The 17,531-nt window shown below is 54.8% G+C and overlaps 1 protein-coding gene across 1 annotated transcript in view; it reads left to right on the top strand.

The window, feature by feature from the left end:
- Efcab6 (EF-hand calcium binding domain 6) overlaps positions 1-17,531 on the top strand; it is a 176,264-nt gene that overhangs the window by 140,626 nt on the left and 18,107 nt on the right. The window contains 2 exon segments of the mRNA XM_048354229.1: positions 1,111-1,303; positions 3,797-3,988. Of these exon segments, the coding sequence (XP_048210186.1) occupies positions 1,111-1,303; positions 3,797-3,988 (385 nt within the window).

Genomic DNA, 17,531 nt, shown 5'->3' on the forward strand with positions numbered 1-17,531 from the left:
GCATCTTTTATAACTGCGCTCTCTATTCTTTTTATTTATTTATTTTTCTTTCAAATTTTTATTATCAAACTGATGTACAGACAGGTTACAGTTTCATACATTAGGCATTGGATACATTTCTTGTACTGTTTGTTACCTCGTCCCTCATTCCCCCCTCCCCCCTCTCCTCTTCCCTTCCCCACCCATGAGTTGTTCAGTTCATTTACACCAAACAGTTTTGCAAGTATTGCTTTTGTAGTTGTTTGTCTTTTTTTTTTTTTTACCCTGTATACCACTGTTTACCAGTACACACGGTTTCCCATATACTCAGATAAGATACAGAGATAGCGTAGGTACAACCACAGGAAGGGGATACAAGAAGATCATCAATAATAGAGGCTATGGTTACACATTGTGCTCTCTATTCTTAAGGAGCTTTAGGACGTGCAGTCCGTGTCTCCGCAGTGCACTCGGGCACACGGAAGGTGTTTCTGTCCTCACGGGACGCGAGCTGCCGTGGAGTCTTTCCTTTGGCAAACATTTCTAGACCTCACTGCACAGCGGTCTTTGGAGAGCTTTGGGCTTCACAACTTCATTTCAACCCTGCTGGAGGAAAGAAATGAGCATTTTCTTTGTTCTCCGACACCTACCCCTTCTTGTCAAGTCCCAGGGACAGGCCTCCGGCCGACCTCTGTTAATCACACTTCCTCTTGGCTTTCTCGTGCACACCTGCTGCTCTACCACTTAAGCCACGCCTCCATCCTGGTTTTTTTGCTGGTTATTTTGAAGTTTCTTGGACTTTTCCGCCATCAGGCTGACTTCAAACCAGGAATGCCCCAGGTCTCAGCTTGCTGAGTGGCTCCCACCGCCCCCCCCCCCCGCACCCCCGCACCCAACTAGGTCAGCGGCCAGGCCTGGCCTCCCACCCTCAGGCTGTCAAGACCCAGCCCTGGGGGCCCCCTCTGTCTGGGGTGACTACTGAACACACTGACAAGTGCCTGCGGCTCCCAGACAGTGTCTGGCACCGCTCATTCCCTCCGCCCTGGTAGCTGTGCCCGGGTAGGGATGCGCAAGCGATAGCTAGGGCTTTGTTGTTTGTTAATTAACATGTTGTCTTCTCTGTGGGGGAAGCCTGGGTCTGGGCCTGCGTGACAATTCTGTCAACTACCTGGACTTCCTGAGAGCCCTGGAGAGCAGCGCGGCGGCCCGGTCCCAGTCCCGGGACAAGGACAGAACGCCCACCGACTTCTCCACGCTGAGCCCCGAGGAGCTCGTGAGGAGCATCCAGTGTCTGGTCAGCTGCTCCCAGCAGGCCTTGCTCCAGGTACGGCGGCACGGAAGCCCATCTTTGTCCATCAAAATGGCGGCCCAGCCCCTCCTCCAGGGCCCGTTCCCTAGCTTGCTCCATTCTCCTTGAGGGTAGAATACGTTCGGTTTGGGTTTGGTGAAGGGAGGAGGGTTGTGTATATGCCAGTATTGGGACTTGAACTCAGGACCTCGCATTCTCACTTGGTTATTTTGTTTAAGGCTGGTGTTCTACCACTTGAACCACATCTCTCTCCATCCAGCTTTTTTGTTTTCTGGCCAGTCCTGGGACTTGAACTCAGGGCCTGAGCACTGTCTTTGTGCTCAAGGCTAGCACTCTACCTCTGGAGCCACAGTGCCCCTTCTGTGTATGTGCCTTTCTGTGTATGTGGTGCTGGGGAATCGAACCCAGGGCTTCATCATGCATGCTAGGCACGCACTCTACCGCTAAGCCACACCCCCCGCCCCTACATCAGCTTTGTATCGATTAATGGGAGCTCCGAGTCTCCTCGGCTTTCCCGCCGGTGGCAGGCTTGCACGGACAGGAAGTGCACGGCCCCCCCTTCCTCTCCAGACCCCAGGCTGAGGCGCAGGCCTTCTCGGGGCCCAGTACCACCTCTGGCCCCCCAGGACAGTTGGCCTTGGTCTCTTGGATTTGGACAGGTGCACTCTGGAGCTCGCGCACGCGCGGGAGGGATGACTAGGGAGATGAGCAGAGAGCGGCGGCGCGCAGCCCAGAGCTGGGTCTGTGTCCCAAGCGCAGACACAGTCCGTCTCCAGGAGGCAAACATGGAAGTGGCGCCCCTGGCCGCTGTCAGGGGTTTCTCAAGCTGGGGTTCCTGGGGAACCCTTGGGGGGAGGATGGGGAGGAGAGGAAGGAGAATGACCGTCGTGGGATGGCCGCGGGAGAGGACACGGGACGCGTGTGCGCCGCGGGGCGCACGGCAGATGCCCGCGTGGCGCGTCACGTGTGTGAGGCGTGTCGGCACCCTGCGGTCGGGGTGCATTTTGGCGATCGCGGAGGCTTGGGGACCTGCCCGGGCGGGGCCGGGGCTGGGGTTCAGGGAGGCCCTGGCCTGGGGTGGACGGCAGAGCCCAAACCCAGACCCCCGCCGGCCCAGGGCCCCGGGCCTCCGCCCGCGCGGCGGCTCCGCGCCAGCTGGGTCACCGGGCGCCACGCCCGGCGCGCCCCGAAGCCCACAGGGAGGAGCCCCGGCAGGAGTCCGGTTTGGAATTTTCAGGTACATCGGATTCTTATTTTGAGAAAATCTTCATCTACCACTTGATACAGATTTCCTAGTGTAATAAAAGAAAATGAATGATTTTTGTTTTGACAGATGGAAAAAAATGTGTGTTCTTTTTATAGTGCATTTTTGCACTTTCCCAGTTTGACTCCTGAACACACTGACAAGTGCCCAGGGTAGACCAGCCCCACCCCCCCAGCACAGACCCTGGCTGGGTCCCCTCCCCCCTCAGCACAGACCCTGGCTGGGTCCCCTCCCCCCCCCCACAGACCCTGGCTGGGTCCCCTCCCCCCCCCCAGCACAGACCCTGGCTGGGTCCCCTCCCCCCCCCAGCACAGACCCTGGCTGGGTCCCCTCCCCCCTCAGCACAGACCCTGGCTGGGTCCCCTCCCCCCTCAGCACAGACCCTGGCTGGGTCCCCTCCCCCCCCCAGCACAGACCCTGGCTGGGTCCCCTCCCCCCCCCAGCACAGACCCTGGCTGGGTCCCCTCCCCCTCAGCACAGACCCTGGCTGGGTCCCCTCCCCCTCAGCACAGACCCTGGCTGGGTCCCCTCCCCCCTCAGCACAGACCCTGGCTGGGTCCCCTCCCCCCCAGCACAGACCCTGGCTGAGTCCCCTCCCCCCCAGCACAGACCCTGGCTGGGTCCTCTCCCCTGCCACCGGGCACCACCAGTGTCACAGCCCCCCCACCACCACGCCCAGGGGTCACTGGGGCAGGAGCTGGACCCCTTCCATGACATTGTGGGCACCCGAGGCCAGGACACCTCCCCTCCTTCCCATCCACCTCCATCTTCTCCTTCCCATGCTCCTCCATCTCATGCTCCCCCTCACCTCCATCTCCTCCTTCCAGAGCTCTCTGGAGTTCTGACAGAGATTGTTGTCTTCATTGTCTCAGCCCTCTAACAAGGATGTATTTATTCAGCAACTCAGCCTTCACAAGGGACTTGATTCACTTATATCGTGGTTCCAGTACTGGGGTTGAGTTCAGGGCCTTGCTGCTCTCTTTCTTAGCTTTTTTGCTCCGGGCTAGTGCTCCACCACTTGAGCCACAGCTCCACTTCTGGCTTTTTGTTGATTAGAGGTAGGCGTCTCATGGACTCCTCTTCTCCCGCTGGCTTTGAACCTCAGTCCTCTAGTCTCAGCCTCCAGATAGCTAGGATTACAGGCGTGAGCCACCAGCGCCCATATACAAAGGACTTTTATATACTCGATCTCATTTTCATTGAGCAGAAATTATATATGTGTCACCTTTCTCTTATGTTTTCAGGCTTTTTCTGCTGTGGATAAAGAAGACACGGGGTTTGTGAAGGCCACGGACTTCGGGCAAATCCTTAAGGACTTGTGTTACAAACTTAGCGATAATCAATATCATTATTTTTTGAGGAAATTGAAGATTCATCTCACCCCTTCCATACACTGGAAATACTTCCTCCAGAACATCATCTCTTTCACAGAGGAGGTAAGAAATCTGTAGAGCTAAGTTTGTCTTTGCAAAAAGGAGCTACAGTTTCTTAAAAATGGGTAATTGGTTAAAAACAGGTCAGATAAATTAGCAATCACATCATGTAATTAGCTTATTTTAAATGAAAAATTAGTGCCCATCCTTCAGAGTTGTAGAGCAATAGACAATGCATCTTCTGGTATGTTAGAAATTTTTATTGTGTCCATTTTTTTTGTTTTTGTTTTGTCGGTCCTGGGGCTTGAACTCGGGGCCTGGGTGCTGTCCCTGAGCTCTTTTGCTCAAGGCTAGCACTCTACCACAGCGCCACTTCCAGTTTCTGAGTGCCTAATTGGAGATAAGAGTCTCACGGGGACTTTTCTTGCTCGGGATGGCTTCCAACCATCATCCTCAGACCTCAGCCTCGTGAGTAGCTAGGATTACAGGAGGAAAAACCACCAGCACCTGGCTGTATCTTGTTTTGTTTAAAAAAAAAAAGCTTGGGGGCTTGCTTCCCTCTGATGAGCTGAGAGTTCTAAAGGCTCTTTGGTTCTGGAAGGTGGTTCTGTGTCCAGCCACACGGGCGAGGTCCACTGTGCCGGCCCTGGCTTTGCCCTGGCTGCCGGGCCCTGGATAGTGTCTGGGCGTGGCCCCGCAGAGGTGGGCGTGGCCCCGGCAGAGGTGGGCGTGGCCCCGGCAGATGTGGGCGTGGCCCCGGCAGAGGTGGGCGTTGTAGTGCCGGTTCCAACCGAGGCATGTGTAGCAGGGGGAGGTGGGGGGGGGGGAGAGGGGGCTTCCTGGAGGACACAAGCGCCTTCCCTTCCCGCTTGTACACGCCATTTGTTCTTAGCTGTCTCTGGTATCAACACACATGGGCCAGCACTGTAGCCATGGTGACCGTCTAGCTTCAGGGGCCCTCAAGTCTTTTGTGGCCTCTGCCCAGGGCCCTTGGTGGTAGTGGGGGGTGGGGAAACCCGGAGTCCATCACAGTCAGCTTCTAACTGAGTCTGGAAGAAGATGACCCAGCAGAGAGCACAAACTTTCTTTCCTATTTATTTACTTATCTGTTTGTTGATTTTGTGTGTTTGGGGTGTGTGTGTGTGTGTGTGTGTGCGTGCGTGCGTGTGTGCGTGCCTGCCAGTACCTGGGGCTTGAATCCAGGGCCTGGGTCAAGGCCAGAGCTGTTTCACTCAAGGCTGACTCTACTGCATGAGCCTCGACTCCATTTCCTGCTTCTTGCTGATTCGTTGGAAACAGAGTCACATGGGATTTTCACCCAGGCTGGCTTCAAACCCAAATCCTGGGATCCCAGCCTCCTGGATAGCGAGGATTCCAGATGTGGTGACAAGAACTTTCTTAAGGCCGAGTGTGTGACCACCGACTGCAGCAGCACCTGCCCCGGGGCGGCCGCTGTTCTCAGGCCTGTCTGGGTGCAGTGGCGCTGTAAGCCACGTCACAAATCCCCATTTTCTGGAGGAGGACTTTGGCACAGAGAAGTGGGGGATTTACCCACGCTGTGAACCTAACAGGTCTGGCTCTGCACTCCAAGCTACTCACCATCGCACTTTTGCCATTAAGTTGGATGCTCTAAAAACAGTCCCTCGTGTGTGTGCACGCGCGCGTGTGTGTGCACGCGCACACGTACACACACGTCATACCTGGGACTTGAACCCAGGTCCTGGGTGCTGTCCATGGTAGGCTAGCACTCTGCCACTTGAGCCATAGTTTACTTCCGGCTGTTTCTGTGGTTAATTGGAATTAAGAATCTCGTGGACTTGCCTGCCTGGGCTGATACTGAACCTTGATCCTCAGAACTCAGCCTCCAGAGTAGCTAGAATTACAGGCGTGAGCCACCCGCTCCCGGCATGTTCCTTGTTTCTAAACTTTACGCACCTGGCATTCTACCGAGTGTTGTCTTGCGCACTTGTTTTGTTGGCTTTAGTTGGTTCTCGTAAGCTGCTATGAAGACAGTGTATTAAATGGATCTCTCTGGAAAGAGCATGTTGCCCATCCGTCGCCCTCCCCGGGTGTGCAGGGCCTTGTACTTGCCAGGCACACACTCTTCCACTGAGCTAAATCCCCAACCCCTGCTACTGTTGAATGATACCTTTGCGCTTTTCAGAGAAAGACATATTTGTCCCAAGCTCTTTGGAGAATACAGGAAAAGCTGGAAAAGAAAGTAGTGGCCTGCCCAGCTCAGGGCTGCGTGCGCATGTGCCCCTCCCGTGAGTCCCTGGGAGGAAGGCAGGGCAGACACGCTCCACGCAGACTCCACGCAGGACAGACACGCTCCACGCAGGACAGACTCCACGCCGGCTCCACACAGAACAGACACACTCCACACAGACTCCACGCAGGACAGACACGCTCCACGTAGGACAGACACACTCCACGCAGACTCCACGCAGGACAGACACACTCCACGCAGACTCCACACAGGACAGACACGCTTCACGCAGACTCCGCGCAGGACAGACACACTCCACGCAGGACAGACACGCTCCACGCAGGACAGACACGCTCCACGCAGGACAGACACACTCCACGCAGACTCCACGCAGGACAGACACACTCCACGCAGGACAGACACGCTCCACGCAGACTCCACACAGGACAGACACGCTCCACGCAGGACAGACACGCTCCACACAGACTCCACGCAGGACAGACAGACTCCACGCTGTTACGGAACCACCTGGCCCCCTCCGCAGGGAGCGGCCTTGTGCGCAGGCGCCTCCAGAGCCGGTGCAGGTGCTCTGTGGAGTTTGCGTCTCCCGCGTGCCCAGCCAGCGGCACAGGGGGGGACTCGTGGGTGTCACGTAGCGGCACTGGAAGCTCTGACAGTTGTTGGTATCGACCCAGCTTTCCCTTCACACCTGTATTTTTAACTTTTGGTGCTTTCTCCAGATTCTACCTCTGTAACGTGCCTGGCCGTGAACACTTTGCATGTGATGCGATTCTCACATTTTCAAGAACCCAGAAGATAAGATAACCAGAGCCAAGGGATAGGGCTATTTTTATCAGTCTTGAAGGATATTTTTCTAGTAGGTTGAATCCTATGAAATTGCCATTTTAAAAAGTCACAAATGGTTGAACCCTGCCCAGCCACAGGCCTTGAGCTAAGATCTGTAGAAGTAACGTTGAGGAACATTGAAATTCCCCTTAGGCAGCAAGGTAGACTCGTCGGTGGACTTCCCTCCCACCCCTCCTGTGCAGCTCTCCCCTGGGGAGGGGCGGCGGGAAGGCCAGGCTGACTGTCGAGCTTGAAGACTGCTGGGGATTTTCTAGACTTCTGCAAGTCTTTTTTTCCCCTGCATTTTCATTTGCATGAAAGTCACCTCTGCCCTTGCAGAAATGCAACTGGAATATGCTGACAGACCCTAGCTGCCACTGTGGTTGCTTGCCGTGCCTCGGGTGGGGCTCTTCCTGCCCCGGGGGGACCCTGCCCACGTGGGGATGGGGTGGACGGACGGGAGAGACTGCAGGAGAGGCTGTCACAGCAGGGGCGCGGAGATGACCTGGCTGTCTCGGTCCTGCGTGCACTGGGGTGCCGTCCTCATAGGAGTCACGGGGTGAGCATGGTGGAGCCTCCCCCTGCACCCCCATCCCAGGAGTCACCTTGGACCGCCCCCTCCCCCCATGAGACGGCAGCATTAGACAGCATTCTCAGAGCTGGCTGCCGGGGTGGGCGGGGCCATGGGCAGGGCCGTGGGCGGGGCCGTGGGCGGGGCTTCAGCAGCTCAGTTGTACTGACCCTGACCCGGCCTAGGCGGGAGCTCAGAGGCCGGTCACGAGCAAGGGCGCTGAGGGTTTACGGTGGGACCAGGAGGTGACGGGGGCAGACACCAGGCCCTGCACCCTTCGCTGCCCGCTGGGGTCGTCTCCTTCTGGGCCAAGAAGACCGGCTGGCGATGGCGGAGCTGGGAGAGCTCGCCGCGGCCGGCATGGTGCGGCTGGGGTGTTGGGCTGGAGGGGAGTCGGGGCTGCTCATCACGACGCCTGCCTTCCCAAGCCTAATCCTGGGGCGTCCGTGGAAAGGAAGAGACTTCACAAGTAGTAGGAAAAGCTAATGCATTGCCCCGAGGCTCATTAATATGGCTCTCGTGATCCCTCCCTCTGGGAGAAGCAAGGGAGGCAAGTAATTAAAAAGAGATTACCCAAAAGTAATTAAGACAGTCAGCACCTCCCTTGCTAGGGAAGTGCACTGTGCATAATCCCTGCCAAACAGACCCCAATCCTGGGAGAGGACAGGGGAACGGAGCTCGAGACCCAGGGCTCTGACCAGATTGAAAGTCTGCAGAGTGACGTCACGGGCCCCCTCCCCACGTGGGGTGCAGCTGACGCTCCCATCCCTGCTCCCCGCTTCTTCCTGCGTCTCACCCCTCCACCACGCTGCTGCTTTGGACCCCAGAAGCACCACTGGCAGTGCCGGCCCGCCCCAGGTCAAGGGCAAGGGCAAGGTTCAAGGTGAACCCTGGAGACCCTGCTGGTTGCTCCTGTGCCCACACTGAGGACCCAGGCCAGCGAACTCGGAGGCCTGCGTGCAGATGGGAAGATGAAGGGGACTGCGTCACTCCAGATGGGAGCCAGGCCTGCCCTCGCTGCGGGGGGCGGGGGCACCACGCCTGTCCTCGCCACCGGGGGCCGCCACGCCTTGCTGAGAAGCCCCGAGCGGGAGGAACGTGGTGGCCACGGGCGGCACAGGGTCCTCGTGACGCCACCGTGCGCGGAAGGCAGCATCTCCTTCCTCAGCCGCCCTCTCACTTCCAGAAAAACACACCAACTCGCGTGTAGAAAATCGCGCCTGTCCACCAGTCTTTTTTAAATCTTAATGCTCAGTAACGAGTATTGTTGAAGAATCGCGTGCCTAGTCAGTGAGGAGTAACTACGTTGGCGATCTCTAGCAAGCTAAGAACCATGGAGGCCTCCGCTCGCTTGGTAGTCCCGGTCTGTGCGTATGCGTGGTCTGTAAACTCGTTCACTTATGTATTAAATAACTCGAGGTCGTTTTCCTGCCCCGGATGGCTTCACCCTTGGCCCTGCTCAACGCTCTCCTCGTGCCCCGCCCCCCCCAGGACCCCTCACAACCCACCACAGGCCTAGACAGCATGCGGTGCGTGCGTCCACACGTGGACACGTTCCAGACGGCACAGCTGGACTCAGCAGCAGCAGGGTTCCGGAAGCATCGGCCGTGATGCCACCCCGGTAGCTCGGTTCATGGATCTCGGGGAATCTTAGCACCCTGCCTGCAAAGTCAACCCCTCGTTCCTCCCCACGTTCGTCGTTGATACGTGGGTCTTGCTCCATTTACAGTGCAAGGACACATACGTTGAAGTCACGCCAATATAATATAAATATGAGGCTCATAAAGACTACAAACCAAGAGATTAGGAGGAAGGAGCGAGGCTCCTACTTGGTGATTGTGCCTGGCCTGTCGCTGTCACCCTCTTGTCACCAGCAGTTAGAAGTCATCATCAAAGTGACGGCTGAGTCCAAGCGTGGTATCCCATGCCTGTAATCCCAGCCCTTGAGAGCCTGAAGAAGGAGGGTCCCACGTTCTAGAGTTCCAGGCCACCTGGCTATCTGACAGGCATGGGGCATGGGAGCCGGCATGAGAGCCAGCCACTGCTCTAGGCCAGTCCCCTGACAGCCTTAAATGGGGGTCCATCACCACTCCTGGGGTCATGCCTCGGGCCCTGGCTTCCTTCCTGGTGACAGGACGGCGGTGTATGTGCACCCCGCAAGGCGGCGCGTGAGTGTGGCCAGCGCCAGCACCCATGGCCCTGATTATTATTGTGTTATCAGCGAGCGCATGTTAAGTGCCCAGTAATGAGGTGATTACACAGTGTCCAATTTCCCTCGGTGGAAGAATTTAACAGTTTCATGAATGACTTCACCTGTCAGTTTATTGAATCATTAAAGGGGCGAGGGGTGGCGTCTGTGTTGCCGTTTTATTTCTGTGTTTTATGACAATTTCACACGATCAAAGGATTTATGAATTGGGTGTTTGCAGAGGGCTTGGCATAGGTTCTTTGCTGCCTGACAGAGGTGAGCTGCACAGCTGGAGAGGAGGAAGACCAGAGGAAGAAAAGGAAGAGGAGGAGGAAGAGAAGGAGGAAAAGGAGGAAGAGGAAGAGGAGGAGGACAAAGAGAATTAGGAAGAGGAAGAAAAGGAAGAGGAAGAGGAAGAAGAGAAAGAGGAAGGAGAAGGAGGAAGAGGAAGAAGAGGAGGAGGAAGAAGAGTAGGAAGAAGAGGTAGAGGAGGAAGAAGAAGAAGGATGAGGAAGAAGAGAAGGAGGAAGAGGAAGAAGAGAAGGAGGAAGAGGAAGAAGAAGAGGAGGAAGAGGGGGGAAGGGGAAGGAGGGGTAGGAGGGATGGAGGGAGGGACGGAGGGAGGGACGGAGGGAGGGGAGCCTCCCTGGGCAGGTGAGGAGGGTACAGGAGCAGCTTTCTGCAGAGTTCTGAGTCTAGGGGGCGGAGGCTGGAGGAGCAGCTCCAGCCGTGAATGTGAGACAGGGCCTGGGGGGGCAGGTGGAGTGGCCTGTGTGGCGCTCTGACGGGGGGGGGGGGGGAGGGGAGGGGAGGCGGAAGCAGCAGGCTTAGGGCACATTGGGGTGGGGGCACCTTTGATTCTCCAGGACAGAGGTTCGAGTCTCTGCTCGGTGCAGTGCAGCTGCTGCTGCCTGGAGCGGACCCAGCAGTCTGGGGCCAGCCCCTCTGCGTCTCTGAGCTCCTGGGTTTCAGTTCCAAGTAGGCACCTCCTGTCCGGGCCCACTGTGGAGCGGGGCCCTGCAGTGGGGCCTTGCAGTGGGGGCCTGCAGTGAGGACGTGGCCTGCAGTGGAGGGTGTGGTCCTGTAGGGAAGGGTGTGATCCAGCGGAGGAGGGTGTGGTTCTGCAGTGGGGGCATGGCCTGCAGTGGGGGTGGGTCCTGTCACTGGCTGGGAGGGGGCGGGTCCTGTGAAGTAGGGAGATCGCAGGTGCTGCGTTAGTGGTGTGGCGATCAGGCCGCACAGTGAGCGCTGATTCACTTGACTTGATTCCAGAGAAGTCCTGGAATCTTTAAGTCAGCCGTTGTTCGGTGTTCACAAGTCCTTGTAGGACAAGAGACCCCAGGTCGAGGCACCGTGAGGCCCCGAATGGCTCCTGGAGGTGTGGTGTTTGTGCCTGACCATCCCTGGCAGCCAGGGGTCACTGAGGGGCTCCCCCTCCCCCCGTCCACCCCAGAGCTGTGGGCTCCGCGCTGTGGTCAGATGACAGGCCTGCAGGGTCTGCACCGGCTTCCACTCTATTTTCACCTGCAGTTTCACATGCTCCATCTCTCTCTCTCTCTCTCTCTCTCTCCTCTCTCTCTCTCTCTCTCTCTCTCGTTTTTGACAGGCAGATTTGCTACTGTTGTTATTTTTAGCATTCATTTATTCACTGTAAATACAAATGAAGATACAGTACAATTAATTTCTTTGCTAATCAAAATATTTGATCAAATGAAGCAATTTTTCAATTCTTAGGACTAATTACACCTTTCTCTAAAGGGAAGTGGAGGAATTCTTCACTGAGTATTTCTAATTAGGATCTTTTGCTACCTGCTGAGTTCCTATTCTGTATGAAGTTTCACAGATTTTTTTTTTCCTTCCTGTAAGGAATCTTGACTTAAAAACTGTACGGGTCTCACTCTCCAGAGTCAGACAGAGCACGCTGGCAGCTAGGTGAATCATGCGGTCTGGTGGTTGCTAAGTCAACACATGGCTCTGACCCTTCCTTCCTGTCTTCCTGCCTGCCTTCCTTCCTTCCTTCCCTCCTTCCTTTCTTCCTTCCTTCCTTTCTTCCTTCCTTCCTTCCTTCCTTCCTTCCTTCCTTCCCTCCTTCCTTCCTTCCTTCCTTCCTTCCTTCCTTCCTTCCTTCCTTCCTGCTTTCCTGCCTTCCTCCCTGCCTTCCTACCTGCCTGCCTTCCTTCCAGTCTGCCTTCCTGCCTGTCTTCCTTCCTTCCCTCCTGCCTTCCTTCCTTCCCTGCCTGCTTCCTAGCTAAGGGATGCTGTTCCTGAGCTTTTTTCCTCAAGGCCACTTGAGCTACAATAAATAAGAGTCACAAACTTTCCTGCCTGGGCTGGTGTTGAGCCGCAGCCTCAGATCTCAGCCTTCTGAGTAGGCGGGATATCAGGCGTGAGCCACTGGTGCCTAGCTTTTAAAAAATGTGATTTAAATTTTTTAAAAATTGCTATTACAAAGGTGATGTACAAGGAGTTAAGAATTGCATAAGTCAGGCAAAAGAGTACATTTCTTTTCTGACAGTCACTCCTTCCCTCTCCCAGTTTTTCCCTCCTAGCCCCACAATTCGTGTAGCTCATTTTCAACATAGTGACTATCACTACTGCATTTGTTCACCCTTTGCCCCTCTTTTTCTTTTTTTGGTTGTTTGTGGAGCTTGAACTCTGGGCCTGGGCACTGTCACTGAGCTCTTTATAGCGCTCTACCACTTTGAGCCACGGTGCCACTTCCAGTTTCCTGGTGGTTAATTGTAGCTAAGAGTCTCACAGACTTTCCTGCCCGGGCTGGCTTTGAATCTCGATCCTCAGATCGCAGCCTCCTGAGTAGCTAGGATTACAGGCATGAGCCACCAGCACCCAGCTTTTTCCTTCCATTCCTGTGCTGCCCTTACCCTACCACAGACAGATAAGTGAACAAACCCAACAAAAAGAAAAGAACAACAAAGGAAAAAACCTCTTGTTTCCATTGCCCAGAGTTCATTTTGATCAATATTATTTTATATGGTCAGAGGCACACAGGCATCGTGCCTTTGTGTTCCTCCCCTGAGTGTCCTTTGGTCTCACTGTGTGTGAATGCCTAGAGTCCTGTACACAGCTGTATTTTTAACTTGACACCTTGAATGGGTCGTGTGGAACCACCTCACTCTCTGCCATCTTGGACACACAGAAGGACACCACCAGGTGTCCATTCTCCAGGGCTGTTAGGGATCTAAAGGCTAACTGTGCTGGGCTGCCTTCTTTCCTCTCTTATGCTAAGCTTATCCCCTTCCATTGCTTCCTACTTAGAAGTTAGTGAGACCAGAGCTCAGTCAGCTACTGCTGTGTAACAAACTCTGGGCACAAAAGGCAGCATTAGGGCTGGGAATGTGGCCTAGTGACAAGAGTGCTTGCCTTGTACACATGAAGCCCTGGGTTCGATTCCCCAGCACCACATATATAGAAAAAACCAGAAGTGGCGCTGTGGCTCAAGTGGCAGAGTGCTAGCCTTGAGCAAAAAGAAGCCAGGGACAGTGCTCAGGCCCTGAGTTCAAGCCCCAGGACTGGCCAAAAAATAAAATAAAATAAAAGGCAGTGTTACTAAACCAGCCAGGGTGAATCCTTCCCACGGCCCCAGCCTCCATGCAAGATGACCTGCTCGGCTGCGCAGGTGCTTTTGTAAGTCTCCAGTCACGTGGTCTTCCTGGAATCTTTTCCAGCTTTCTGTAATCTGGATCTTTTCCTAGGCTCTGAGTGTGAGGCCCGGTTCTCTCGTGGCCCTGGGTCTTGGGCAGCGCTCGCAGAAAGGTTCGTTAAGTGCAGTCAATACAAAGTATTTTTGTACCAGTACTGGGGCTTGAACTTATAGCCTCATACTCTTTCTTCTTAGGAAGAGGAGGATGAGGAGGGGGAGGAGGGAGAGGAAGAGGAAGAGGAGGAGGAGGAGGAGGAGGAGGAGGAGGAGGAGGAGGAGGAGGAGGAGGAGGAGGAGGAGGAGGAGGCGGCGGCTTGAGTTCTACTACTTGAGCCACATCTCTGTTACTGGCTTTTTGAAGGTTATCCGGAGATAAGAGTCTCACCGACTTTGCTGCTCCCACTGGCTTCAAATCAGGGGTCCTCAGATTTCGGTCGCCTGAGCAGCTAGGATCACAGGCACCAGCCAACGGCGCCCAGATCCAGTTGTGACTCTAGTAATAGTTTCATTTTATCGTGGTCCCCATTCTAGGTTGAAGGGCACCATACTGTCCTCTCCAACAGTCCTGGCCAAGGCAAGCGGTGTGGCCAAACCCCCACACACAGAGCCGGGGGATACCTGTGTCGTCCTGAGAGGAAGTGTAGAGTCACACGTCAGCCCCCGTCAGTGGGGCAGGGCTGCCGACTCCTGCGGTGTGACTGTCACCACCCAGCCCGCTGGAAAGCCGGGAGGCGGCAGGACAGGCCTGGAGCACAGGGGTACGGCCAGCGCCATCTTAGGGGAGTCCCCCAGACACCAAATGGCTGCACCACATAGAAACGTCCTGTTTCCTTTCACCCTTCTCACGTCAGATGCTCGTTAGCCTTCTGTTTATTTTTTCATTAAACTTATATTTTAAATTACTTTTAATACCTCTGCAGAGGGGCTTCAATACAACATGTCCATTTGTGAATTAGATAAATCTTGGAGAACTTAGCTATGAATCTATGAGGTCCTGGGTTTTCTTTGTGGAAAGACTCTGTTTCTATTTCGCTGTTTGAGATGTGTTTAGTTGGTATTCTTTTGGTTCAATTTTGTAGCTTGCGGTTCTCTAGAAATACATCTATTTCTAACAGATTTTTCTAGTTGGTTGATGTAAAAGCCTTCTGATGTTCTAGATTCCTCTTATATATCTTCTTTTTCACTACTAAGTTTATTCAGGTGATTCCTCATTTTGGTCAGATTATCTTTTTGAAGAACCAGCTTTTTGTTAAATTGATTCTTATATAGTTCTTTCCGTCTCTAGGTCACTGACTTCTGCTCTAAATTATTTCTTTCCACCTTCTGGCTTTGGGTCTGGCTTCATCTTGCTTTTCTAAAAACTTTGAAGGTACCTGACGAGGGTGTTAATTGGGGGGCTCTCTGTTGTATTGGTGTCAGTTCTCGTAGCCCTAAACTTGCTTCTGAAAACTGCCTTTGCTGTGTCCGGAGGTGGTGGGTTGTGTTTTCATTTTCATTGTGTTTTACTCAAGTGGTAGAGCACCTGTGCACCAAGCCTAAGTCCCCGAGTTCAAACCCAGGACCTCCAAGAGAAACGCATAGGAATTTCCCATGACGCCTCCGTCCGGCACTGATACTTGCGCTCACTGCCTGCCGTTTCCCTGGAGCAGAGCAGAGCAGAGGCCTGCGCCCCGTGGGCACGCGTGGGTCGTGCCTTCTTTGGGCAAGCTCTGGGGCCCCACTGTGTGCGGCTTCTGCCCCAAGCCCTGGGTGGATTTTGTGGGAACTCCGTAGAGTTTACCTCCTGTATAAGAAAGACAGGGAGCGAAGGAACCGGACGTGAACAAACAGGAGAGCGAGCCGGCACGGGGCAAGGGGCGTGGGGGGCCGTGGGGGGGGGGGGGCGTGGGAACGGCGCTGTGAGCAGCGTGAGCGGGCAGTCACGAGGTCACGGTAGTGAGGTCACAATGCGGCCAGGAGGCCCCTGTGAGGCGCTGCCCGTTGCCGGGCGACAGGTAACTTCGCTTGAGGGCTTGCCTGGTCTGCGCGTGCACAAGCTCTTCCTCGGAAAGGAGCGCGGGAGGGAGCGGCGGCGGCTGGGGCGCGTGGCCGGCCCGGGGGGAGGCGGGGAGGCCGTGGCCGCCCCTGCGCTGAAGCAGAGCCGCTGGGGCTCCCGCGTGGACGGGCTGGCAGAGAGCCATGGCACAGGTGAGCCCACGGCAGGAGAGGACGGGGGCCACTGGCTACAAGTCAAGCCACAGGGGGCCGCGGCGGGTCACGGGGGGCCACAGGGGGCTGTGGTGGGCCATGGCCAGCCTGACCGGAAAATGTCACGGCCACTTCTGCCTGTTCTCCTGTTACCAACGTGAATGTCAGTAGGACCATTGATCCCCAAAACAGCCACCGAGTGGTTTGGGGCATTTTACCACACTTGTTTACAAGGTAAGCAAGGTTTTTTTTGTTTTGTTTTTGTTTTTGTTTTGACAGTACCGGGCCTTGAACTCAGGCCCTGCTCTTGCTGGGAGGGGAGGGTGCACCACTGCTCGAGCCACAACCCCAGCTCTTTCTGCTTTCACTATCTTTTAAAAACTAGGATTTTGCTTTTTGTCTGCTCCAACCTGGACCCCATTCGTCATCTTCCTCCTCCTCCTCCTCCTTCTTCTTCGCCAATCCTGGGCCTTGGACTCAGGGCCTGAGCACTGTCCCTGGCTTCTTTTTGCTCAAGGCTAGTACTCCTGCCACTTGAGCCACAGCGTCACTTCCAGCTCTTTCCATATATGTGGTGCTGAAGAATCGAACCCAGGGCTTCATGTATGCGAGGCGAGCGCTCTACCACTAGGCCACATTCCCAGCCGGCCCACAGTCGTCTTATTTCCGCTTTCTCCCTAGCTGGGGTGACAGGCACTCAGCGCCATGGATGGCCTTGAACTGTCACGCTCCCAGTCTTAAGGATCTAAGATTATAAGCATGAGCCAAGGTGCCCTGCCTAATGCTGAATCTTTATATCTAGGAATATACCTGTCTCTCCATTCGCTCCAATCCTAATAGACTAAAGATAGATTTACTTATATGTCTTCCATCTTCTATGTGGATTCATCCATGCCTATCAGTAGCGATCATTAACATGATTGTAAATTTTTTCACAGTTCCTCTTCTAACTGGTTGTGGCTACTGTATTTTTTAGCGTAGTGCAGTATTGCATTCCTGAGTTCTCAGATTCAATGGGGCTGCTTTCCCAAAGTGTCTCACTAAGGTTTTCTAGTTATTGTCACAGTCACAAACAGTGATACGCATGCCTCCAGCATCTTGCTCTTTCTTCTTCACTGACATAGACAGTCCTTGCCTCACTTCAAATCTGGGCCCCGGCAGTGACAGCAAGCCTGCCCCTGCTCCTCCTGCCACTAAGACGTTCAATGTCAGCCCCGCGCTCGCAGGGGGGCTGAGGCAGGAGAAGCATGCGGTGAGAGCAGCTTGAGCTACAGAGCACAAAGCCGCCAAGGCTGAGATCAGTGGAAACGAAGCATGAGGTGGGGAGAGGAGGGGCTGGTGAGTCCTGGGACGCAGGCTGCTTGTCTGTCGGCTCTAGACGTTGTTTCCTCCTCTACTGCTGGGACCGTTTTCTCCAGGGGTGGCCGATGGACTTTGTCAGCCTTTTGGCCTGTTGAATCGTTGCCTTTGCCACATTAGTAGAGCTGACCCTTGAAGCGTGCAAAATAAACCCTGGCTGGTGGGCTGGGGATATGGCCTAGTGGTAGAGTGCTTGCCTCACGTACATGAAGCCCTGGGTTCGATTCCTCAGCACCACATATGTAGAAAACGGCCAGAAGTGGTGCTGTGGCTCAAGTAGAGTGCTAGCCTTGAGCAAATAAAGGAGCCGGGGACAGTGCTCAGGCCTGAGTCCAAGCCCCAGGACTGGCAAAAACAAAAACCAAAACCCTTGGCTGGCTCTGATGTCATCTGTTGCTCGCTTTTAGCTTAGCATTTGTGGCATTGATAGCCAGTGAGGGTGATTCCTGTTTTCCTCTCTTGTGTCGGTATTGGGGTGATAGACAGTGATGGTCGTTCCGTATGCCTCTTGCTATGCACTGGAATAGCTTGACTTGTATCAAAATTGTGTTTCCCGAAGGCTCAACATAGCTTGCCTTGAAGGGC

The sequence above is a fragment of the Perognathus longimembris genome, chromosome 1, assembly GCF_023159225.1.
Source record: "Perognathus longimembris pacificus isolate PPM17 chromosome 1, ASM2315922v1, whole genome shotgun sequence".
Taxonomy (NCBI): domain Eukaryota; kingdom Metazoa; phylum Chordata; class Mammalia; order Rodentia; family Heteromyidae; genus Perognathus; species Perognathus longimembris.